The sequence below is a fragment of the Haliaeetus leucocephalus genome, unplaced genomic scaffold, assembly GCF_000737465.1.
Source record: "Haliaeetus leucocephalus isolate CR32 unplaced genomic scaffold, Haliaeetus_leucocephalus-4.0 Scaffold0, whole genome shotgun sequence".
Lineage (NCBI taxonomy): Eukaryota > Metazoa > Chordata > Aves > Accipitriformes > Accipitridae > Haliaeetus > Haliaeetus leucocephalus.
Genome location: NW_010972436.1, coordinates 3,221,410 through 3,247,369, shown reverse-complemented (window position 1 = coordinate 3,247,369; position 25,960 = coordinate 3,221,410). Strand labels below are relative to the sequence as shown.

Here is a 25,960-nt window from a genome sequence, read left to right as displayed (position 1 = left end):
TTATAAACAGGTGTGTGATGCTTTTTGCTACCTCTGCCTGATTTTATTTATTTTGGTAGGGACCTGCCGGTAATCGTGGTCCTAGTGGTCCCGTTGGTGCTAAGGGTCCTAGTGGTGATGGTGGCCGTCCTGGTGAGCCTGGTCTTATGGGTCCGAGAGTAAGTTTGAACTCTGTGGAATAAGTTTGAACTATGCAAAAAGAAAATGACTTACAATTTAGGAACAAAATAATTCAGAAATCCAATGGCAAAAATTCAGCCTGTGCTAACCACAATTAGGGAACTTCTACCACTCTATTGAAAAAACATCCATAAGGAAATGATTAAGCATCAGAATGTTTACTGAAATTAGTTTCTTTTGTATGTGGTAGCATTTGATTGCCTTGTCATGGAGCAGTGCCCCCTTGTACTGGATACTGCATTGACTTCTGAGAGGGGGTTCCACTTGTGATTATTTACAGAACGTGATCATTAAGATCACAGCTGAAGTGTGTGTGTCCTCTTTAAGTAACTAAAAGAAAAACCCTACTAAAATGATATGAGATGGCTGATCTCAATTATTTCAATTTTATTTTGCAAATGATTTCACTGAAAACAGCCGTCCACTTCTAGTGGATGTTGCAGCCAGATTATGTCCATGTCATTGTCTTTTACCCTCTTTAATCTACTCTTTCCCTTACTACCCCACCGCATGGAATGAGTTTTCAGTGCACATGTGAACTGTTAGGCATCTGCAAACATTTAAGCACATTCTCTGCTAAAGTAGAGTCTAAATGAGTTTATCTGAGTGAAACAGTTACTTACCTATACTGATTTTCAACTGGCATGGGCGCACACACCACCAAATTAAACTTCAGTGTGTTTTAGATGTAAACTTGATAGGACATACAGTCCTGTGTCCACAGTGTATATTGATAACTTGGCATCTGTGTGTGTATGCACACATGTAGGAAAAAAATTTTGGTTAACTTTCAGGTGAGTTGGTTTCGCTCTAAAAACATGAAACCTTTCCTTTCTCAGGGTCTCCCAGGTCAGCCTGGAAGCCCAGGCCCTGCTGGCAAGGAAGGTCCTGTTGTAAGTACCTTGCTTTTCATTCTGTTTCCCCATTGCATGTGAAACATAAACTGAGTTTTTAAAAAGCAGAGATCTCGGCACTGAGCTCTAACACAACTCTTTGTAAAGCCAGCAAGATTTTACTACCTTATTAGTCAGAAAATCAGAGACATTTTCCATTCATTTCTGTGGCTCTCAGAAAAGGCCTGTGTCCTGGAAGGGGAAGAAGAAATACACAGTTCTACAAAAAGGAGAAAAATGGAGGAATGCATGAGCATGCAATGTATAAACAGTGTTTAAAAGTTAAATGGCATTCGTTTCCTGTCAGTACACATTTCTCCTAAAACTGAAATCTAATTAAATTACCCCAGCCATTTAATAGTATGATTTCTTTTTCTAGGGTTTCCCTGGAGCAGATGGTAGGGTTGGGCCAATCGGTCCAGCTGGTAATAGAGGTGAGCCTGGCAACATTGGATTCCCTGGACCAAAAGGTCCCACTGTAAGTACAGTACAGAAATTTTCTGTTACTATGAAGGTATTTCCAGATTAATCTGTAGGTCCCCAGCTCTAGCAATCAAACACATCTCCCTGTGTCCTCCCGTACTGCTTATTGAATGGCATCCACTTACATTCAAGAGTTCTGTTTGAAATTATTTTCCAGTTATCTGGAGTATGATTAAACAAATGAAAAGCAGTTTAATTAGTTTAGGAATATTTGGACATTGAAGTGATTAGAATAATGTATGTCTATACTATAATTTCTGCATGTCCATTTTATCATTTCTAAAAGTTCTGTAAAGGTTGGCCACCAAGCCTAAGTTTCAGTTCCAGAGTATTGTTATTTATGGAGCACAATCCAAAGCTCACTCACTTTAGCAGAAAAGCTACCAGTGATTTCAGTGGGGCTCTTGATGTGTCACACAGAGGCCACAGATAACAATAATCATCTCTTGGATTTGTGGTGTTGCTATACATACACACACATGCAGACATTTATATAGTGTATTGCATAGGATACTATGCAGAGTGTCATGAATTATGATCTCAAAAAAAAAAATGGAGTTTTGAAAAGACAAGACATTTTTGAGCTGTTTTTTCTAAGTGGTTCAACGAGGCACATGGAGCTTGTGGGTGTTTTAATTAGGGTTAAAGAAATATTACAATAAATCTATCAAGGAGAGTATATATCTGTTCAGTAGTTTAAACTGAATCTAATATGAAGTCTTGGTTAATTTTTGTATCTTTTTCTTTCAACTTCAGGGTGAACCTGGCAAACCTGGTGAAAAAGGCAACGTTGGTCTTGCTGGCCCACGGGTATGTGGATATGTTTTCTTTATCAACTTCCAGAGAGAAAAAAGTAGATTTTCAAAACCTATGTAATAAGATAGTGTTGTCCTGTGCAAAAATGAATAGATGATGAAATAGAAAAGCACTTGCGGATGCATTCATCTAGCCTCATGTCAGTGGGGACTATTACTTAAGGGATAAATGAAAACTACCCTTCTTGTGTATTAATTGGGTAATTAATTATGGGGTATTAGCTTACTATGAAGAGGAAAAAATAGCAGTCCCCATGCAAATTTTTGAGGACAGTGTATTGTTTCTAATTTATCCTGTATATTTCCAACTTCTTACTGATAGTTGAAACTTACTAGTCCTTCCATTTAAAGGGCCAAATAATTGGTCTGTTGTGGGAAAAATGCTGTCAGCAAGGTTCCTATAATCTGTAATTCCAAGTTTCCTTAACGATTAATGTGCTGCAATAACTAAAACAATCCCCAGAGTTTAAAATTGTAAGCATCTTTAGTACCCTTTGACAGTGAAGCTCTTACAAGTAAATGGTTAAGTTCAAAATACGCAGAGATCTTTGTTTTTGGCACAGAATCACTTTAGAGAGATATTATTCGTAACAAACCAAATCTTTGATAACAGCTTTCTACTTGAACACATTTAGGGTGCTCCTGGTCCAGAGGGAAACAATGGTGCTCAAGGTCCTCCTGGAGTCACTGTAAGTAACAGCCTCCACACAGATCCAATTTGTGATTTACCTTTCGTTAATGGGACTTCCCATTTTATATTCCATTTTCCTATATTTCTCGTTCCAAGTTAATCACTTGTTTTTCATTCCATCCAGGGCAACCAAGGTGGAAAGGGTGAACAAGGTCCCGCTGGCCCTCCTGGCTTCCAGGTAACTATGTGCTCTGCTCAATCTTATCTATGCTTTACAAAGCATGAAGTGCTTCTGCCTTAACTTTATTTGTACTCTTGTTTCTTTACACTTAGGGTCTGCCAGGTCCCTCGGGTCCAGCTGGTGAAGCTGGTAAACCAGGCGAAAGGGTGAGTGACAGATATACGGTACTCTGCAAGTAGGGGCAGGCATTGCATAAGCATTATGTTTACAATTGCACATGTGGTGAAGCAAGAGCCTGTTGGTTCCATTTGCCAAAACAAAGCAATCTGTGTTATATGCAAAGTTTAATAGTCCCTTCTGTTAAAGTTAGCCACAAATGAAGAAAGTCCGTTGGAATTTGCAACATACTTCTTTTTTCAAAGTTTTGGTATGAAACTGAGCAAAGACAATCCTTTGCTTTTTGGGCCTTAAACAGCAGTAAAATATGCCCCCTTTCCCAAAAGACAAGACAGTACATGAAAAATACTTTACTTCAAATTTCTTTTGAAATCTTCAAGGTTCAGTCTAACCTGCATTACTCCAGTTGTATGCTTTTGCATCTCATTTGATTTCAGTGAATTTGCAATGGCATACAACGGAGGTAACTCAGTGGTAATTCAGGCTCTAGGTTCTGCTCAGTTAAAGTATGTGATGTAATCTGCAAATTGTGCATTCTATATGTCATAACCACCTTTAATGTTTACAGTTACATCTCTCTGTGTCCCTGTAAAAGGGTTTACATTGCATGTACCTGAAGAATGAGCTTGGAATTTAACAGCTAACTCTTTCTTCAGAAGAGAAATTACTATCTCATGTGTGCTTTGACATATTGTGCAGCTATATGAAAAGGGTTTATTTCTGTGCATCTAAAAGACTGGGTTTAGTCTGAAGATTTTCAATATGCTGCTGCAATTTGAGAAGCATTTCTATTTACTTCTAAGAAACAAAGTGCAGTTTAAGCTAATAAGTTTGCTTTAGAAATAAGCTTTATCAATACATCTACTCTCTTCTAGGGTCTTCATGGTGAGTTTGGTGTCCCTGGTCCTGCTGGCCCAAGAGTGAGTAACTCATTTGAAATCTGGTACTGACTGTCTTAATAACATGTTCAGTAATAATAGTTGCTATATACATTTCCAAGTTTCTCAAGACAAACAGCTCTTCTCAGTTACAGAATATAGTGTATTGCAGCAGACTCTCAGGAATGAGGGAGAATGTTCTCTGCTGTTCGCATGTGTCGGGGTGTATGATTATATAATACAATAGTTGCCAGTGTTAGTGAACTTCTAGATAAGCAATATGAGTATTACCCAAGTAATGATATCCTGTATTGATGAACCGCACAATGAGAGTGTGAATGATGAAAGACTGATCCTACAGTGTTACACTGAGGCCTGGTGCATATGAGAATTTTCACCTCCAATGCCTATGCACAGACCTTCTTAGCCTGACCATTTCAGTCATACTATCCCTTGCTGACCATCTCCTAACTCCCATGTAATGTCTTTGTGAACAAATGGTGGGCTGAATCCAGAGCCTGGAGTAGTCATTAGAAGATATTGCCTTCCACTTCCCTTTATTCCTGCACCATGAATAAACGTCTGTAAAGAGCTTTGTGTGGAGGCCTTCCTGCATGGCGGGAAGGTTCCATTTATGCAGAGCAATGAGTAGTTTCTAAAATGTTTGATTAATTGTTTGCTTTCCAAATCCACTAAAGAGGTTGATATTTAAATTACTTCTGTTACTTCCTCTTTTCTTCTGATTTCCAGACTAAAAGTATTCATGACAAATATTCCCATTCACTCTTATCAGTCATGTCAATCAGTTTAAATAGCACTTTCCTCCCTATATTTAGTGGCTTGAGGCTGTATTAGTAACCATGTCCTCTTTAAACTTGCATTTTGCTATTCTATCCAAGCCAAGTTCCCTTTATCATTCTAGCAGTTACCTGTCTCTGCTCTAGCTTGCCTTAAGCATCTCATACCCAGCCAGAGTTTATTTCATTCAGTATTCCAAATTAGGTCTTACCGATACTTTGCACAACAAAATTAACACATCCTAAAAGTACCTCACGGCTTGTGCCAGACCACATTTGCCTTTTTCAAGACCGCATCATATTGTTGGCTATTGACTATCGCCTTTCCCTTTCTGTCATTTTCACCAGATGAAACCTCCATTTACAGCAAAAATCCTCATTTCTGGTGCCTAAATAAATGGCCTGGTACTTTGCATTCTTGAATTTTGTCCCAGTTCTACCATGACAGCCATCCAACAGGTTATTCACTTCTTCCAGTGTAATATGTCAACCCTTCTTCCTGTTGACAAAAGCTTCCACCTTTGTGATATCTGCATATTTCATGAATATCTTTCTTCTTTTTCTGCCTCTCTGTCATTAACAAAATGTATGTAAAAATAATTAAAAGATATATTGGGGAACATCACTACAATATAAGTTAGCTTTCTGCATTGTTGGTGCTTTTTAACAGTGCGCTATCTCTCCTTGAGTTAGTTCTCTGACCACATTATAGCTCTCGTACAAACTCCCAGGTTCTCCAGCATAACTAAAAATCTCTATTATTTCTTATCAGATTATTCATTGATGTCCATCTTGATCATACTGGGATAATCTGAGATGTCTTTAGTAAAACTGATATTTCTACCTTTGATAGATCTATTGTGCGTTTAAGCCCCGTTTCTGGCTACTTCCATGTCTCCAGTTGACCTGGAGACATGACCTGAATTTATCCTTATCCTTGTTATAATGTACAGGTCACATTAGTAGGCTTTAGCTGTCACCTTTATTCTCCAATATTCATCAGGCATTTGCCACTGTAAAAGTAATTGTTTGCCAATTACTATGGCTGTAATTTCACTAGAATCCATTATCTGCTCTCAAACTGGTATCAGAAGCTCCATTTGACAATAGCATGCAAGACACTGTTACCAGAATGAGCCCAGTAGCCAAAATCCATGTTCAAGAAGTATTTGTACTTTGTCAGCTGATATCATGATGCAAGACTTTAGTACTTCACTTTGCTACATTTGTGCCAAAAGCTAGAGCCAATTCTTATGACCAGTTTAGTTAATATCTGCAGAATTCTAATACAGTTCTTAATGGTTTGTCCAGATAAAAATGCATCACATTGTCATTGCTACTAGCTAGTGCTTTTAAACCTCTAAGCTACAGAACAATTCAAGAAAAAACTCAAATCAAGCTGTCTCCTGCAGGGTGAACGTGGTCCTCCTGGTGAAAGCGGTGCTGTTGGTCCTGCTGGTGCCATTGGAAGCCGTGGTCCATCTGGCCCACCAGGCCCTGATGGTAACAAGGTGTGCTTTCCCCAGCTGCCATTGCCTTACTGTTGAATTCCTGATGAAGGCAATCCAAAACCTTTTTTCCTAAGAGCATAAGTAATTACTGGTAACAGGTAGTTAACCTATACACCATAGCCCCGGTGTCACTTCTTCAAGTGGTAAAGCTCCGTCCCAGCTAGTCCACATTAATATTAAAGGGTTTTATGTTTAGCACTATAGATGATGAGAGGTGAACTCCAGTTTGGACTCAGTTTAAATACAGCTTGTCAGTTGGGTATATTATTATTCTTTTTTGAGATAGGGTCTGAGATTTTGGCCAAAATTCATGCTGACTGCTATTTATACCCATCTCTACTTATACACAGGAAGTTCTTCTGTCTAGTAAGCAATATTTTCCCCAAAACATTAGCACAATAATGAGCAGTCATCTACCAAAATAACACTGGCTTGATGCTAACTGAACATGGGGTTTAGTTTTCAGGATTTTAATGGGTAGTCTTTTTACAGAAATTTAGTTTGGAATATGGGACACCCTAAAACCTCAGGAGCCCACAGAATCAGAGAAACTGTTCATGTCTGGCATCTTCAGTAGCTGAAAAAGTAAAATAAGTACAATAGCTTAAGACAAAATGCTACTATTCACACTGTTTATAAGCAAACAGAACGATGGGCAAAGTAGTAATGACAGAATTTTGTACAAAATTATGTGAATGATTTGACCCTGTCTTACATGATATACTGTTTCTGCCAGGGTGAGCCTGGCAATGTTGGTCCTGCTGGTGGTCCTGGTCCTGCTGGCCCTGGTGGAATCCCAGGGGAGAGAGGTGTTGCTGGTGTTCCAGGAGGCAAGGGTGAAAAGGTAAGGTGGACAACCTACTTTGTTACTGCATGCACAGGTTTGGGAGATGCTTGAATTTCATTAACTTAAAAAAATAACTGCAGATTACCCCAATGTGACTTTTATTTAATGTGAAACTATATTACTTAGTGGTCAATAAGTAGAGCTTTTGTTGGTCTAACAGACTGACAGTCTTTTCTAAGGTGGTATTTTGATCTATGCTCAGCGTTTGCAGTTGGTTTAAGTGGCAGTTAGTCCTTCACAGGATTGGTTAACAATGAGGTTATCTTTACCAAAGAAATACTAAAGCTGTCTTTGAGTATAGGCTTTATAGTAGGAATGGGCCTACTGATCACAAAGGACTGAGTCTCTGATCAAATCCTTGACTGTTCTAGGTGCCATGACTATAAGTAAATCGGTTACAAAAATCTTGTGATTATATCAGTTTTCTATAAAATCAGAAAACATTTTAGCCAAGGTAAGCCTTTACATAAAGCTGTGTAGTCCGGTAGCAAGCCCTGTTGCTACCTCTACTTTATCTGAATAATTATCTATAAAATCGGTTTTTATCTTGTTATGTACATCTCATTCCATATTCTCTTCATTATTTAAACTCTAAACTGAGATTTCTAGAACTGCTTTATTTGTTTTGACTAAAAAAAATCCATAGTCATTTAGCATAAATGGAGTTGTAAGGAAATTAAGATGAAAATTGCTTGCAACTTTTTATAAAACACTATATTCGCACATGCAGATTAATGCAGAAGAGTAGGATGTATTTTAAAAAAAAAAGAGAACAGAGTGCTGGTCTGATTTCTTGACACTAGTGGTGGCCTGGATATAATTTTTTGTGATACAAAACATATGTGTTTTATATGACCACTCATATGACATCATTGTTTTTAACAGTTGTTTTCCTGCTTCAAATAGAAAGTATAACATGAATACCCAGAAGAATTTTTATATATGGTTATTTCTTGACCAAACGAAAAGGGATTTTGAGGGGGGATTTACATTCATCATTTGGAATATACATCAACTTGGTTTTGAATTTTTAATTCCATTCAGAATTCTTGCCACCTCGGGGAAACCAAGTAGGTTTCCCATGAAAGAGGCAGGCTCATAATTCTGAAAAGCATGTCAGTCCCCTTTGTCTGCAAATTCTCGCTTGCAAGTCAGTACATACTCAGCAATAAGAATGAAATAATAATCAAAGTCCATTCCCCAAAAGACTAGCATGATAAGCATCTCATGATATGCAAGTAAAACATGGATACTCTGCAAACAGTTCAAGACTTCTTTCATACAAACTATTGTGTTCATTACCAATATAAGGGGTTTTTTCCCTCTGTGTATTCTAGGGTGCCCCAGGTCTGAGAGGTGATGTTGGTGCAACAGGAAGAGATGGTGCTCGTGTAAGTATTTTTTGGTTCTACTTGAGTTTACCTTGCTACACCTCAGAACTTAAGTGACTAAAAAGGATGTTCAGGACTTACATTTCCGACTATATTGCATTTCCACTTATATCTGATCACTTTTGATACAAGTCAATATGATTTTGTTGCACCTTGTCCAGGGATGTTTGAATCTGGGGGGAGAGAGAGAAAAGTGACCACTTCTCATGCACACAAGCAGAGAAATTACATCAGCAGAGAACCTTGTATTTCATAGACCATTGTTCAGTGTGACATTACTCTTTAACTTCATGGCCTCAGTCCAGACAGCTAATTCTAAAGGCAGCCTGCAAAGCCACACAAAATTATCATTAATTTGAGATTTTGACTGCCTGTCCTAGAATTCATACTTTGGAAGGAAAATAACAGAATAGATTTTGGGTTATAAAATCATGTGTCCTTTATATTGAAAACAGCTGGAAGAAAGTCACACACCTGTCTCCAGGAGGAAAGAGAAAAAATATTAAAAGTAGTCACTCCTGCTTACATTTTGTTAGAAATGGTGTCCTGTCTCTTGACCTATAGGGTCTCCCTGGTGCTATTGGTGCTCCTGGCCCTGCTGGTGGTGCTGGTGATCGGGTAAGTCTACTCTTTGAATGAAAAAGTGTCTTGTTTGTTTATGCATTTTCCCCACATATGAATATTTAAGATGAGGAGTTCCATAAAAACCAATTCTATCTTTCTAGTGTGCATGAGTTCTGCAAGTTTCTCAGATTTGGGAGGCAACGGTTATTGGGACTGTAGAACTATTCAGTGAAGTTTGCCATAGCACCCCATACCTTTTCCTGAAAGGGCAGGGAAGGGATGCGCATCTACATGGCAGTGGGTTATATGGGGAGAAGATTCTGATCTAAGCTTTGTCTGAATTCTTCCCAGTTAAGGCTAATCTCCACAGTCCTCCTCACACTGTGAGAAGAGGTTTTGATATGGTGATGAACAACCACACATTAGCTCAGAATTTTTTTATCCTGTCTGAGTATCGTTAGAAATTATTAATACAGGGCGGGGCAAAACAGAAGCATTTTCAGTAACACCATCTTCATTGGAGACACAGGGAGACTTGCTATATGCATCTGTACCGAAAGATCACCCTTGTTCTTACTGCAGTGCGGCCTTCCCCCACAGTGTCATAATGTTTTCTGCCATCTGTTTTAGGGTGAAGGAGGTCCTGCTGGTCCTGCTGGTCCTGCTGGTGCCCGTGGTATCCCTGTAAGTAACAATTCCTACAACTATTCTTGTGTCAAAGACATGATGTTCAGAAAAATGCCCTTTTAAAGCCTGTTCCAACCAGTCCTCTCTTCTTTGCCCTCTCTTTAGGGTGAACGCGGTGAGCCTGGTCCCGTAGGTCCTAGTGGATTTGCTGGACCTCCTGTGAGTATTGTTTGCCGTTTCCTCTTATTGATGCCATGCCATTCCTCTATTTCCTTTTCATGCTTTTCCAACTCCTTGTTCTGTGTGTTTTTTCTGCCCATAGGGTGCAGCTGGTCAGCCTGGTGCTAAAGGCGAACGTGGGCCTAAAGGACCTAAGGGTGAAACTGGACCAACAGGTGCTATTGGCCCAATTGGTGCTTCTGGACCACCAGTAAGTGAACTGTGTCTTTGTAAAATGCATAGTTCTTAACTGTGCTATGCAAGCAATACGCTAGCCTGAAGGCCTTGAATTTTGAAAAGGTAATTAAAAAAAGAAACAAAACTTCAAACTAGGCTGTGAGGAAAGTCACTGTACTGATTTTCACACATTATATAAGCTTCATCAGTCTATTTATGTGGGCTCATATCATGAGTCTGGAACTGAAATGAAGAGAAAAAAATAATTAATTTTCAACTTGCCCTGAAGATCAGCAAAATCGGTCTATCTTGGACCATTCAGGGGGTGATTGTGGTTAAGTTCTGAGCTGAGGATGTTGATATCTTCCTGTCAAAGACAGGATGTGCTGTTGCAGTCTGATTTTCAGACCCAGTCATTCAGAAGCATATGTGCAAATTTGTCTGTGCACCCACTTGCATGCAGGCTTGTCATGTGCTAACACCTTTATAGTCCAAAGGTATATACCGTTTCACATGCATGCAGCCCATTGTTGGGGAACTGGTTGAAATGATGCAGAAAGTCAGGCCCTGGTATTTTAAATACTGTAAAGTGCTACAGGATAACATGTCTTGAGGTTCTTACCATGTGATTCCAATAGAGCAATACCAGGCCCTTGCACTACGTGGCTGTTTTAGTCATGCAGTGCAGAGGACTTGCTGTTCTTTGCCTTACTATGTCTTTCATATTTTGACTTCCAGATTTGCTTAGATGGACATAACATTTGTAAGGCAAATTCATTTGAATCATAAATGGCATATGCAACTCTTCTCAGTCCTTACGGTACTGATTTAAAATGTCTGTGAGAATTTACTACCCTAGTATCAGGACAGGAATTGTGGGTTTGGGCCCAGTCCTCCTCCTGTTTAAAGTAAAAAGCAAAATAGCCCTTAAGTTTCATGAGAGTGGGACTAAGCCATTATTCTAAATAGAGAACATTAACAGTCTTTGCTTGATTCATCTGTTTTTTTCAATCCCTCATACATAGGGTCCCGCTGGTGCTGCTGGTCCTGCTGGCCCTCGTGGTGATGCTGGTCCTCCTGTAAGTCTTCAGGCTTTTGGCACTGATGTTGTTGCTTTTCATGAAGTCCTTGTTTCCTTTAAACCAGATCTTCCTTTTCACTTTTATTTTTAGGGCATGACTGGTTTCCCTGGCGCTGCTGGAAGAGTTGGTCCTCCTGGCCCTGCTGTAAGTAACTAATGAAGAAGTTCTAATGGGTCTTAAGTCAGAAGTTGCATTGGTTAGGGATGATCCTCATTTTCGTTACATGGACACAAATTCTAACTGCATTGGAATCACCTCAGATCCTTCTAGGACTGGATGAGATAAGAAAAAGTCTCTTAACTGTTTAAATTCCCAGACTGGGAGTTATGCATTTAATTTGTGGGGTTTTTTACAATCCATCAAGCATCCCTCTGCATTTTGAGGTGGGTGCCTAACCATTTGTAAAAATCTGTGTTTATTTTGCTTTTGAGTAACTGCATAGCCATTGATTTTGAGTGGAACAAGAAGGTCATGTCCTATTTGAAAAAGAATGTTAAAGTTATCTTGTGTCCACACTTTCTAAAGTATCTGCAGTTCCAGCCCCTGTCTCAAGCAGGGCAACCTCTTGTTGTGTTTAAGAATGTGAATCCCTGCTGCTTTATTTTTCAGCCAAAAATTCTCATTTCAAATTGACATTTGTAGTTTTTCTTTTCAAAGGTGTTTCCAACCTTTATCAAAAGGCACTTCTTCCCTTAGATACCCTATATTTAAATATATTGTAAATCCCACTATCCAAAGCAAATAATCCTGTTGAATTGGAAGAGGTTTTTCTCATAGATTTTATAGTTGCAATTAATGTCTCCAGAGCCAAATCAATACTTTCCCACCAAATTTGCTGCTTTCACCTGCCCTGTGTAAAAAACCAAATCTCTCAGTTCAATAATTCTACTGATTCCAGCTTTCTGCTGCTAACAAAAGCAATAGAAGTTGCTGCTTCAGAACAGCTGACAACATGTTTATTGCAAAGCTGTTTTTGTACATGGACATAATGAAATTTATCTCTGTTCTCCCCAGTTAATGGGTCTATATTGTAATGATATCATATTCATACTCAACCCTAGGGCATCACTGGTCCCCCTGGTCCTCCTGGCCCAGCCGGCAAAGATGGTCCTAGAGGTCTACGTGGTGATGTTGGTCCAGTTGGCCGTACTGGTGAACAAGGTATTGCTGGCCCACCTGGTTTTGCTGGTGAGAAAGGTCCATCTGGAGAGGCTGGTGCTGCTGTAAGTTGCTGAGTATCACATCTCGTTAAAAATGTTTTTCCACGTAAATGTTATGGCTTCTGAGATACTTTTGGTATTTGTGAAGGGCTTTTCTCTTTTATCCACAAATTTAGCAAAGCTTTTAAGTAGAAGTTCCACTGAGACTCAATAAATTGTTTATAGACATGTTTGACAAACATGCCATAAAAAGTGAACCTGATCTCTGGGTCAGGTTTTTCTCTCTTTTTTTCTTGTGGTGAGTTGCATCTTTCTCTGCAAGTAGCCAAAATGAAGGCAACGAGGCTAACTACAGAAGAAATTGCTACTTAGTCTGAGAAGGGGAAGCAGAATCTCCTGCTCTAAAATTGAGCATCATGGATGGAAAAAGGAGGAACATGTGAACATCCATTTAGAACAATCTCAATTCATTTCTGCATCAGAAACTAATTTGTGGGGATCACAAGGTTAAAGTTGTCTGGCCGCAGGTTGGCTTAGAATTATGCAAATAAATTAATTAATTTTGAGTCTCTTTAAGCTTGCACATCCAGAATTACTTTTTTAAAAGTCAGATGCATTTCTGTCTTATAGAAGTATGCACTTGTGTGAATTACCACTCTATTGTTTCTCAATAAAAAACTATAGAAATTTCTTCTGTGATCTGCAGAAGTTGCAGCTAAGAATGAAATCTTCAGTGTCATTGTCAGACGTGTTAAAATTGTGTAGGTGACAACTGAAAATTTGCCCTTTAATGTCCAGTGTAAAGCAATACATTTTCTAATTTTTATGTTCTAATTTAATTTCAATTATGAAAAACAATTGAACTAGTAAGCCTGACTGCAAGTTAGGATAATAATTTAGGGTAATATGTTAGGTTGATTACTTATGCCAACTTTAGTGCCACATATACTCAAATTTCAAGGAAATGGAAAAATCACTTAACTAGACAAACTTTACCTTTCAAATGGTCAGTAGAGAGCTCTAAGGATTGTTTGGAGATGCCAGATACCACCTAGATGTCTTCTAAGCTTGTCTCATGATCAGTCTCAGATGATCAGTCTCTTCGCTATGGAATCCCCTCACATAGTCATCTTCTCTTATTGAATACTCCAATTTTCACGTGTCACCCACTGTTATTGAATGTGAAAGGAAAAAACATGTATAGGGTTGTTCAGAAACAGCATTTTCACTGGAAAACAGTTGTGAGGGGAGTATAACTGGCATTATGTTCTTACAGACCTTTAGCTTTGGTGTTTAAAGTCTTATGGCGTGGTTGCAACTGCTTCCATGCAGGAACTAGCTAGCACTGACACACATTGAGATCCTTAGAAAGCAGATGGTACTGTTACAGAACAAAACAAATGAGAAATGTGAAGGGCTGTAAAAAATTTATTTTTCTCTATTAATATAAAAAACCATTCTCTTCATGTCATAGGGTCCTCCTGGTAGCCCAGGTCCTCAGGGTATTCTTGGTGCTCCTGGTATCCTTGGTCTGCCTGGCTCTCGGGGAGAACGTGGTCTTCCAGGCATCTCTGGAGCAACAGTGAGTATATGACTAGTTTACTGCTTTAAACAGAGATGTGTAAAGAAAAAAGTTGAGGTCTCTTATGAGAAACGAGGGAAGAGGAGATGTAGATTCTGCTGTTTCCATTGCTACTGCAAACAGAGGATATGGACCTAACAGAGCAGTGGAAGAAATTATTGCTTGTTGCAGACAAACAAGACTTGTGTCTGCAGGTGAGCATGTTTTTGAATGGCATCAGAGATGTCTGATAGAAGAGGTAGAAAATTTAGAATGAAGATAATATTTGGTATAGTTAGATATGTTTCTTGTGTCCTGGTTCTCTCGCTTCCAGAACCAATTACAGAGAAATGTTTCTCCTAGATATAGGCCAAAGGTTCTAGAAGACTGGTTTACATTGTATTATAATGTCACGTTTTGTTACCACTGTTCCTGTATTAGGGTGAACCTGGTCCCCTGGGTGTTTCTGGTCCTCCTGGTGCCCGTGGTCCCTCTGGTCCTGTGGGTTCTCCTGGTCCAAATGGTGCTCCTGGTGAAGCTGGTCGTGATGTAAGCTATGTCTTATTTCCTCTTCAGCACTGCTTTTCTTTTATCCTGAGCCAAAGACAAATACACAGAAAAAAATGGATGCAACTGGAGGCTGTTTTGCTAGCAAACTTGTACCTTCCCATGTCTTCAGGGAAAATTATAGCAAGATTCTAATAGACATGGATTCCCCTCCCCGTCCCCAACTAGGTGACAAATTCGAGGCACAAGTTGTGTCTGAAATACATCCTAGAGTCACTGTCAGAATCTTTGACGTTTTACTTAATTGTCAAGAAAGATGGAGTGGGGAAAAGATTACTTCGTTGTTGGAGCTGGGAAAAGTAGTACATCCCAGAGGATAAGGTTTTGTCTATAGAGAATATATCAGGAAAGCTTGTTATGTTGGATGCAATACACATATTTTTCAGGGAAGTCACTTTTACTTGAGTGATCTAGTGATTTGTGGTATTAAAGACAATTGTTTTTTAACTTAAGGCATATGAAGCACATTACACAAAATATTGGAATTCAGTTATTGGACCTGTACAACACTCAGTACTGTTTTGGAGTCCTAACAAAACAGATACACTTTTAACATTGTGGCTGAGCTACATAATGTTTCCCAATGTGCATTCCCTCACCCCAATGTAAAGTATGTTTGTAGGCTGAAAACATGACAGAACAAACTCTGGCCTGTGTGGCAGGTACTGCTGAACTGCAGAGATCAATGCAGGTTAAGACACAATGGAGGACCTGAGCCCTGTGTGGAAGGGGGAATGTGGGAATGCTGGAGTGGAACAAATTGCTTCCTCTAATGCCCTGCCTCATGGGTGACTATTTGGAGGATGGGGCCCTGCTCACAGAGCAGCAAATAAACTTCTCCATCCAATTTAACCATCCAAGTTAGTAGTTCACCTTGAAGAAGGGTATTGACACAGTGTCTATCCATGACTTACACTTGAAGAACAGTTAAAGTAAAATATTAACACATTGTCTTGTCTCCTGTTAGGATAACTATGTAAAGCTTTCTCTGAGCCTTATCAGGGAAGCTTATTTGATAACCTGAAGCATTGTTAATACAGGACTCGTGCAAGTCCTAAGACTTACAGGATTTCAAAGAGATCAGAGAATAGTAAAGAAAAAGAAATACACTTTCTGTTCCATGGGAATTTTCTGAAGGAAAATGTTTGCTAGTATACACAGTGAAACAGTTGAAGTGAAATTAACATTCACAAAGGAAGACATTTAAGCTTGTGAAGTACTAAAAGTAATTTAGCTGTGACTACTGTTTAAGTCCTTTTCTCACCACTGGCATTTTTCATCTAAAAAGTAGGGCTCAGTTTTACAAGAGTGCAAGCTAGATGAAGACCACTATGGTCTTGACCTTTTCATCTGGAGAAATACAGCAAAACCCAGTAATTTCCTTCTATACTGAACTTGTAAAACCTAAATATTTGAAGACCATCTTATTTTTCTGAGAACATTAATATATTTAAGGAATTTGAGCATGGCATCGCTAAGGAAGATTTTGTTATCTTCAAGATTTATGCTATCCCATCTTAATGACTTCTTACTCTCATTGGGAGCAATTAGACTGACACACAGTTCCGTGTGAGATGAAGGTTGATGGAATTTAATAATTTTTCATGGTATTTTAACAGGGCAATCCTGGAAACGATGGTCCTCCAGGCCGTGATGGTGCTCCTGGTTTCAAGGTAACTTGTTTTTTTCTTTTATTTCATAATCATGGAAGAAATATTCCAATATGTGTAAGTCAGTAGTAACACACTGTCTGTCCTTTTGCATTCCTTTGTTCCCAGGGTGAGCGTGGTGCTCCTGGTAGCCCTGGTCCCAGTGGTGCTGTGGGTGCTCCTGGTCCTCATGGCCAAGTTGGTCCTTCTGGAAAGCCTGGAAACCGTGGTGATCCTGTAAGTTGATGAGACCTTAATTTTCGATTGTCACAGGAGTAACATTTGTCCATCATACACATATACATTGTGCATGAAACCTCTACAGTATGTATGTAATTACTTTGCTTTCTGCAGAGATATTTTGAGTGTGGAACCTTTATTAGGTATAATATACAGCAGTGACATGCATTTTCTGTTTCAGGGTCCTGTTGGTGCTGTCGGTCCTGCTGGTGCTTTTGGTCCAAGAGGTCTTGCTGTAAGTCTGATTTCTAAATACGCTACCACATTGATGCAAGAAGAGAAAACATGTTTTATTAATAAAAACTCATGACTGTGCTCAAGATATGGGCCCAAAAAGTAGTGCTTAAGGAGCTGTAAATATTTATAGACCTAGAATCTTGATCAGCATTCTCTCTTATGGGACCAATCCTGAAGCTTTTGGGACTGACACTCTTCCTGGGTGTGTCAACAGAATGTACATATATATATATATCAGGGGCAACCTATGGCATAATGTAGAGTGCTCATGCTTAATTCTTGCTTTGACAGTAGTATATACTTGAAGCCTTCTATTTTATTTCTCTGATACCTATATCACTTCCTAGGGACCACAAGGTCCACGTGGTGAGAAAGGTGAACCTGGTGATAAGGGGCCCAGAGGTCTGCCTGGCTTGAAGGGACACAATGGATTGCAGGGTCTTCCTGGTCTTGCTGTAAGTAAATGATTTTCACAATTTTGAATATAAAGAGCAAAAAAAGGAAATAAGGTCACCCAAGTGTGGGATTACATATGCACAACCCAGCAGGTTGATACTACTTGCTCCACTCTGCATCATCTTTCAAAGGCCATAAGATTCTCTTTAACACTTAACACTCTTCACATAAAATGGCAAATTTTGATATTGCCATTGATAGTTGGCTTTAGAACTGTGAGCACCATTAGCTGCCCTGAAAGTCGACTGCATTTGGCTAGCACAGAATTCAAAAAGCTCTGCCTTTCTTTTAGTATTACTTCTTACTTTGGCCAGAAATTGTAAAGCCTTTGTACCACAGAGAAGCAGAAGTAATTTGTAGATTTTCTTCCCTTTAAATTCTGATGTGCCCTCTAGGAATTCAGACTTTTATTTTAAAGCCTTCCCTGAAAACCTGAAGAAACAATATTGAGACGTTAATAGGTTATCCCCTTAAATACCTCTTCGCGCTCTCTCTCCTCCCTGCCCAAAACAGGCATTTTAAAGCCCAAGTCCGCTAATAAATGCCATCAGCCCTAGATTCCCATTCTCTGAGCCCAAATGCACGTGCTAACTATAGCTCCCTCTTGAATCATGCGAATACAAATGTGTGCCACTGCAATTTTTTTAATGACTATGCATGTATCTTTCCCAATAGGGCCAACATGGTGATCAAGGTCCTCCTGGTAACAACGGCCCTGCTGGCCCAAGGGTATGTGAATTTAAGAGCATATTCAAATAATTCCCATTCCTTTTGTGCAATATATACATACACTTTACTTGTAGTGTTTTCTACTGTCATTAAACTGTTTGAGTTTCCTTTTAGGGTCCACCTGGTCCTTCTGGTCCTCCTGGTAAAGATGGTCGCAATGGTCTCCCTGGACCTATTGGCCCTGCTGGTGTGCGTGGCTCTCATGGTAGCCAAGGCCCTGCTGTGAGTATAACTTACTTTTTGTTGATTTAACACATTTATGTCACAGGTACAAGAAAATCACTTCAAAAGCCTAGCAGTTTAGGAAAAATGTGGTTTTATTTATTAAAAAAAAACCACAAAACTTCCAAATGTCTATTGTTATTTAACATTAAACATTTCCCTAACAGGCCTAAACCTGAATTTCTTGTTCATTCCTTATGGCCAGACAGCAAATACACAAAGAAGATGTAGTCCTACAATGTGCATCCTCTACTGCTTGAGCCCACAGTATTCACCACAGGGCAAGTCCATATGTGCTGCCTCAGATTAGAGCTAAGGGTGCTAGGAGTTAAGTAGGACTATGCATGTGTGGAAACACTTAATTGAGAGAACCATATGTCTAATAGAATGCTTCTTGTTTTTTGCTTTTGAAAAACTTTAGGGTCCTCCTGGTCCTCCTGGTCCCCCAGGTCCCCCTGGTCCCAATGGTGGTGGATATGAAGTTGGCTATGATGCAGAATATTACCGGGCTGATCAGCCTTCTCTCAGACCCAAAGACTATGAAGTTGATGCTACTCTGAAAACATTGAACAACCAAATTGAGACCCTGCTGACCCCAGAAGGCTCCAGAAAGAACCCAGCTCGCACTTGCCGTGACCTAAGACTTAGCCACCCAGAATGGAGCAGTGGTATGTTACTGCCAGATATTTGGCCTTTCTGGCTCAGGCAGTACTTCCAGTTTATTAGCTTTCTTTGATGAATGGTATCTTTGGCCACCCAGTGAAAATACTAAAGGACCAATGAAGAAGTTCTCTCTGCCTCCACTGAAAACAGATACAAGGAAATTCTGAAAAGCTCTTTATAGCTATTATTGCATGATTATTGCAATAATCTTTCAAAATAATACAAAATTATTTAACCCTAGCTTTCAAATACAGCTTCTTATACATTAACAATCTAAAATATGTATTTATCCCAGTTATCACCTTAATATTGCACCTAGTTGTGATATTTTTGACCTCTCTCTGAGTTCCTGTATCAAACAAGTGAATATAGGCTGCAATGTTAGGCTGAGTGAACTATTGTTCGCATTTCTTTCCTCAATGGCAGGCTTCTACTGGATTGATCCTAACCAAGGCTGCTCTGCAGATGCCATTAGAGCATACTGTGACTTTGCCACTGGTGAGACTTGCATCCATGCCAACCCTGACAATATTCCTGCTAAGAACTGGTATGTCAACAAGAATCCAAAGGACAAGAAGCATGTATGGTTTGGTGAAACTATCAATGGTGGCAGCCAGGTAAGTGATGTATGGGAGGGTGATTGTTTCCTACAGTGCTGTCTGAAGAATTCCCAATCAACTGACTCTGAGCAAGCAAACAGATAAATTAAACTCTCTTAGAGGAGAAATATGAAAAAGGGAACTACCTTTTATCTTGAAGGGAATAGAGCTCCAGTTCTGGTTTGGATCATAATTTGCTAAAAGGATTTCTCAGTATTGTTCTAATTTTTCTTGGTGTCTGCAAATTATCAACTCGGTGTGACTAATGGCTACAGCTAAGGGAAGCCTGGACTGCAGTATGGTACATTAGTATAAAGACAGTTCAGAAACTGTCTGAAAAAGTAAGAAAAACATCTTTGCTTATTCTTTTAATTGAGATTTTTTACATATGACGCTGTTCCTGGAAAGATATTTATATTACGCATCACAGATCCTGAGCATATGCCACCGTAACATTCAGAATTGCTAGTGTAAGTGAAAAAAAGAAATATGTCTACTTGCTCATTAGACACCAGCCAATTGCAAATAAATCACTTTTGTATAGCTAAGGAGATCTAATTACATAATTCTTTAAATGAAGTTGAGTTGATCTTATGATGAAATTGCAGTGTCCAAGGTCTTTAATATAAGAATATAAGACTGATCACACTGGGTTGGAACAGTCTAGGGTCCTGTTTCTTAGAGTGGCTGAAAGTAGATGCTGTAAAAAAAATACAAGAATGAAGTAAACATTTGTAATACCCACAGACACTATTCTATTAGATTAAAAAAAAAATAAAAATCAGGGTTTTCTTGAAATAGGCATTGTTTGTGTATCTATGGAAGCAATAGATTTCTCTTCCTTGAACTTGTCTGATCTTGTCTTTGAATCCACATAAACTATTAATGCCCTATCTTGGAACAGAGTTATACAGTTTAACTACATCCACTCATGTCTGGTTTTCAACCTACCTCCTACTAGTTTTATTTGATGCTCTTCAGCTCTGGAGTTGCAATAGACAAGTGACTGCAGACTTATGTAGTTGGTTTTTTTCATGTTTGTAGAGAAAATATCACATACTTGCATTACAAACATCCACCTTTCTCCAGCAATACAATTGACTGGCTTCCTTTCTGTTTTTCAGTTTGAATACAATGATGAAGGAGTGACCTCAAAGGATATGGCCACCCAACTGGCCTTCATGCGTCTGCTGGCCAACCATGCCTCCCAGAACATTACCTACCACTGCAAGAACAGCATTGCCTACATGGATGAGGAAACTGGCAACCTTAAAAAGGCTGTTATACTGCAGGGATCCAATGATGTTGAACTACGAGCTGAAGGCAACAGCAGATTCACTTTCAGTGTTCTTGAGGATGGCTGCTCTGTAAGTAACGCAGAAACCATTGGCACCATGATTTCCCACATTTAAGCACGTGATTAGGGACAGAGTTGTGCTTTGATTCAGAATTAGATTATCAGTCAGACCAGCAAAATTTTACCCAGTGAAGATAAATAGCCTACAAAACCAACTCTGCCAGATCTTTAACAAGTGGGAAGGACTGGGGTACAAACAAATCCTACCTTGTACTGTGCAGTGTGACAAAAAAGAAAAAGCTTTACAGAGGGACCAGACTCAAATTCTGTGTAAGCTGAAGATTGATAAGGAAATAGTGCATAAGCTGTAGGAGGGGCAGGATCTTTAAGTCCTGAAAAACTCAGGCAGGGTTCTCTGAGAATTTAACATCAGTGTGAAGGTAGTTTATGTAGAGCGTCACACATATGACTTCAGAAGATTAAAGTAAGTATTTTCTCTGTATCAGAGAACTAAATAGTTGGATATGGGTATCTGATTTGCAAACAATGGCAGCAAAATTAATATGAAATTCTTTCAGAAATTATCCATTCAGGTGAAACAATTTTCAATACTATGAATAATGCAATAACAATGGTAATGAATCTTCTCTTGCAGAGAAAGAACAATCAATGGGGCAAAACGATCATTGAATACAGAACAAATAAGCCATCTCGCTTGCCCATCCTTGACATTGCACCTCTGGATATTGGCGGCGCTGACCAAGAATTCGGTTTGGACATTGGCCCAGTCTGTTTCAAATGAATGAACTAAAATTAACTTAAAAGCCTCTCCCAAATTATTCTCTTGTCATTTCTTTTTATAATGAAAGCTGACTCCTTCCATTTCTTCTGTTCATCTACTTGCTTAAACTCTGGGCGAAAGAGAAGGAGAAGAATTGATTGGAGCATTGTGCAATGAAATTTTAATACAGCCCCAAAAGGACTTGGAAGTCTTTCAAGATTTAACACCTTGCTTTGGGAAATGTCAACCTTTGTAAAGAAAAAAAACCAAAATAAAAAATCATGAAAGTTTGCACCACTTGTGGCCTTTGAATATCTTCCACAGAGGAAGTTTAAAACCACGACTTCCAAAGGTTTAAACTACCTCATACACTAATCAAGTGTGATCCACATCTTTTGTAGGTACTTCTCCATATGATCTGAGGTACTTTCAGTTCCACTCAAAATACAGTGGTGCTAATTGTGTTATTACAGAGTATCTTTCCAATACTTGAACTTTGATGGTGCTAGTAGCATTTGAAGTATCACTTCTCTGTTTCTTTGAAGTCTGTCTCAAAACTTAGAATGTCCTGTCTCACCCGCAGCTTAAGCATGTGGATCATTTTTCCTCATCTTTGTCCTCTTCCTCCAAAATCAGGTGCTCCTGCTTTCAAATCTCATTTCCATCTTCTACAATGGGTAAAAAAAAAAAAAAAATCATCATTTCTCAAAAAAAGAAAGAAAATGTATTTTGTATATGTGAGATGTTTAAATAAATTGTGAAAAAATGAAATAAAGCATGTCCAGTGTTCCAAAAGAAACTATTTAATGAGTTAAGTTACTTGCTTAGATGCATTGGCAGATACTCATACCCAGAATTTACAATACATTTGCATTACTGCAACTATCTTAACCCATTGCTCTAAAACATTTACTTAGACTTAAGCATACTTAAGTTAGCATACTTAAGACTGCTAACAACTGTCTTAAGGGTGTGATGGTCTACTTGACTCTTCATTTCAACACCACCTTTTGAAAAGTCCACAAGAAACTCAGTAACTGTGCCTCATAGTATGAGAAATTCAGAAGCAGAAATAATTCCTTCATTTTTTTTCCAAACGCTAAGTAGGATTAAAGTCCAAAAGAAGGATCATCTTCTCACTTAAAGGTAGAAGGAAAATGAAGCTTCTGTCTTACACCTGAAGACAGAAAGCTCCTTGGTGTTGGGAGCGCTGTGCTGGCTGATGCTGTGCTGTAATCAGTAGAACTATGCCTGTCTACTTTTGAAATAAAGTGCAGAAGTCCATGCAAGGAATCTCTAAATTTTGTTGTCAGGGAGATCAGGGTTTGTTAGGCCTTACAGGTCATTCAGTTCTGTATGACACACAGAACTATCTGCTGTTGCTAACCTTAATAATCTACTATCATCACAAAAAACACCACAAGAAGCAAAGACTGTTCTTATCTGAGGCCTTTTAAGAGACTGCTATCGTACAGCACTTTTCTGAAAACCCTAAACGAACTGCAATTCCAACAGCCATGGTTTTGGAACTGGGAAGGCACTTGGGAGAACACACAAAGGACCATGAAGACAACAGCAAAAGCAGGTAAGGGGAGAGGTGAGACAGGCTTAGTCAGCAGGAGCTCCCACATGGAAGCATGAAGAAAACATGCAGAAGAAGGTCCCTGTAACCTGAAGAAAGCACCACTCCAAAGGTTAGCAGCTGAGAGTCTGAAGGCAGCTCCAAATGGTGCAAGGACGAATAAGCACTAAAAACTGTTTCTAAAGAAAGTTTTTCATTCTTGCTTGCAATGAATTAAGAAAAAAAGGGGAAAATATCAAAACATGGCCCTAAGTGCAGCTGCTATGTGCCCACAGCTGTGTGCTGAATTAGTAAAAGGGGAATTGCCATGATAAAATATAGCCCATTTTTTCTTCAGGTAAATACATGCATTTATTCATTGGACATGATGATTCTTAAAGTGTTAATATTTCAGTCATTTTCTTAGTATTTCAAAATATAATTTTTGTTGTTGTTGTAAAAAGAAAATAATGAAATGCTTTAAAATGGTAAGAGTTTCTTTTCTCATGTAGATTATCTACAGGCCAAGAAGTTCCTACAAGGACTGAAAAGATAAAATTGCATCCCTCAGTCCATGTAATCTGCTAGGATGTATGCAAAGGTTATTGCTAGGACTGGGAGGTCGACTATTGCTGCCTGGGAAGGAAAAAAAAGAATAAAGTAACACTTGAGGTTTAGAAAGGAAACTGCAAAAGGCAAGTGCTGTTCACTTTTGTCATCTTCTGATTTCTCCTTTGCTCTCTGTGATCTATTCCACAGCATGTCCTGCTAGGCAGAGAACGTTTCCTTTCTAACAGCCCTTTGTTACATCCAAATTCTTCTGTGTTTTCATACCTTTGCCACAAAAATGGACTCATTTGGAAATTAAACCAGAAAAACTACATAGCACCTACCTCACAACTTCTAGCCTCATTAGCACCGAGATGATGCTCAGTTCGGCTTGCAGGTTTTGAGCTCATCAGAACTTACTGCACAAACAAGTATTTTGCTTATGCTATGTACAATATTGAAGAAACTGTCTTTCCTCTCAAGGATCATAGCTGAAAATAAGTGAGATGAACGGCAGACAAAGCAGGCAGCCTTCACATTGTCTAATTTCAGGAATATAAAATGTTGAATAAACTTCTGGTACAGTGAGCTTAGTCATCTTTGGGAGTGGTCTGCCTCTCTGTAAGGATAATCTCTGGAGAATTTAATTATGAGCAGGTATTCATCAGCAGTACTGCAACTAGACCATTAGCATAAATTAGCTAAAACAATAGGGTTAAAACAGATTAAAGTTTGCATTCAGAAAACAAAAGAAACATGGAAGGAAAGGAAAACAGCTGGAGTAACTAAGTGAAAGATAAGTTTGCAGCAAGCCCTGCATAGGAACAGAATTGCTGGAGAAGCCGCCTAAGGCTGGGTAGAGACATTAAGGAGCCACTGACACACACAGTGCTCAGTTGTGATACAGCTGTGAAAATGAAAGTACTGCAGCATTTAGAGCATTTTCCTCCCTAGAATGTGTGGGACTGATCATCCACTTGTGTGATCAATAAATGTGTCTTGTCTGTCAGCTCCTCTTACGCCGTCTCCCCGGCAGGTGAACAGAGATTAAAAGGCTCCTGTCAGTAGGTGCTTCGAATTGCATCTAAACTGAAGCCTGAAGTCTCCAGTGCAAATATTCCTTACTGTATCCATAAATCTTACTAAAAAGGCCTCAGAAGTGTTTGAAGTGCCTCTGCATGTATGAACTGGGCTTGCTACGTAGTTCTCTTGACACCTGAATTTTACTAGTTGGGCTAGGCAACAGCTCTTGGGGCTGGTTCGCACTTTTTTAAGTGTGTATTTCCATAGGCACAACTCCCTTTCAGTCAGCCTGTGATCCCAGTATGCAGAAGAATCACTTGAATAAATGGGAATCAAACAAAACAGCAGTTGCCAAGGGGTGATGAATTCAGTCTCCTCTTTCCTTGCTCCTCCTGAGCATAACTTGTTCTCCTGGGACCAGTGTCAAGCTGATGTATACTGTTTCCCATTTCAGCAGGCTCTGCTGGCAGCACGTTGGGCTTTCTGTAGCATGTGCTTTTGCATGAACATGGCATAAGTACGTAAAAAGCAGAAGTGATGAGAACGCCGTAAATTTGACCAATGCAGAGCAAAAAGAAACTCAAAACCCAGAAAGTGGTTGTAGAAGGGATGGTTGTAACTGTGCAGGCTGCTTCACTGGGAAGAGAATCATGAGCCACTGACAATTACCTTATGAATCTGTGTTTATCAGTTTAAAATATGAATACTGTGCTAAAGGCTGTGAAGAGACAAATTTCCTTTAATACAAGTAAGTGACAAAACAACATTAACAGATCTACACTTCCACCACACAGGTTTAAGTTGCAGGTTTTAACGTGTCTTTTGATTAGTTTTGCTGTAGTGCTTAGTGGTTTCAGACAGGATCTCCGAGAAGCTGCTTTCCTACCACCCACTTGACGCAGTGTTTGACAGTAATAGAATCATGTATACCAACTTCAAACAATGAGATAATAGCAAGTTCAAATAAAGCAATTCTTAGACGTACTACCAGAACTAATCTCTAATTCATCTAGCTTTACTCACACTTCCTTCTGAGCTCATTAAAAACCCACTAATTTTCTGTATTGCTCCCCCATAAAGCTCAGATGCAAAATGAATGCAACCTGTGGTGCATAAATGAAGATCTTCAGCAGAAATGACTGTATGTCTATATTCTTAGGCTGGAATAAATTTGTCCTTTCCTGGAAAATAGGTGGTTGAATACAGGAATTAC

The 25,960-nt window shown here is 39.1% G+C and overlaps 1 protein-coding gene across 1 annotated transcript in view; it reads left to right on the top strand.

Moving 5' to 3' along the window:
* The window catches only part of COL1A2 (collagen, type I, alpha 2), a 42,077-nt gene extending 19,668 nt beyond the window's left edge, over nt 1-22,409 (top strand). Inside the window, exons 23-52 of the mRNA XM_010570018.1 lie at nt 60-158; nt 1,020-1,073; nt 1,453-1,551; nt 2,313-2,366; nt 3,007-3,060; nt 3,187-3,240; nt 3,336-3,389; nt 4,236-4,280; nt 6,448-6,546; nt 7,283-7,390; nt 8,731-8,784; nt 9,349-9,402; nt 9,979-10,032; nt 10,141-10,194; nt 10,298-10,405; nt 11,397-11,450; nt 11,544-11,597; nt 12,515-12,676; nt 14,088-14,195; nt 14,616-14,723; nt 16,361-16,414; nt 16,520-16,627; nt 16,812-16,865; nt 17,215-17,322; nt 17,999-18,052; nt 18,167-18,274; nt 18,696-18,942; nt 19,364-19,554; nt 20,661-20,903; nt 21,489-22,409. Coding sequence (XP_010568320.1) covers nt 60-158; nt 1,020-1,073; nt 1,453-1,551; nt 2,313-2,366; nt 3,007-3,060; nt 3,187-3,240; nt 3,336-3,389; nt 4,236-4,280; nt 6,448-6,546; nt 7,283-7,390; nt 8,731-8,784; nt 9,349-9,402; nt 9,979-10,032; nt 10,141-10,194; nt 10,298-10,405; nt 11,397-11,450; nt 11,544-11,597; nt 12,515-12,676; nt 14,088-14,195; nt 14,616-14,723; nt 16,361-16,414; nt 16,520-16,627; nt 16,812-16,865; nt 17,215-17,322; nt 17,999-18,052; nt 18,167-18,274; nt 18,696-18,942; nt 19,364-19,554; nt 20,661-20,903; nt 21,489-21,635 — 2,844 coding nt within the window. The 3' untranslated portion in view covers nt 21,636-22,409. The remainder of the gene's footprint in view (nt 1-59; nt 159-1,019; nt 1,074-1,452; nt 1,552-2,312; nt 2,367-3,006; nt 3,061-3,186; nt 3,241-3,335; nt 3,390-4,235; nt 4,281-6,447; nt 6,547-7,282; nt 7,391-8,730; nt 8,785-9,348; nt 9,403-9,978; nt 10,033-10,140; nt 10,195-10,297; nt 10,406-11,396; nt 11,451-11,543; nt 11,598-12,514; nt 12,677-14,087; nt 14,196-14,615; nt 14,724-16,360; nt 16,415-16,519; nt 16,628-16,811; nt 16,866-17,214; nt 17,323-17,998; nt 18,053-18,166; nt 18,275-18,695; nt 18,943-19,363; nt 19,555-20,660; nt 20,904-21,488) is intronic.
* The last annotated feature ends 3,551 nt before the right edge of the window (nt 22,410-25,960 follow it).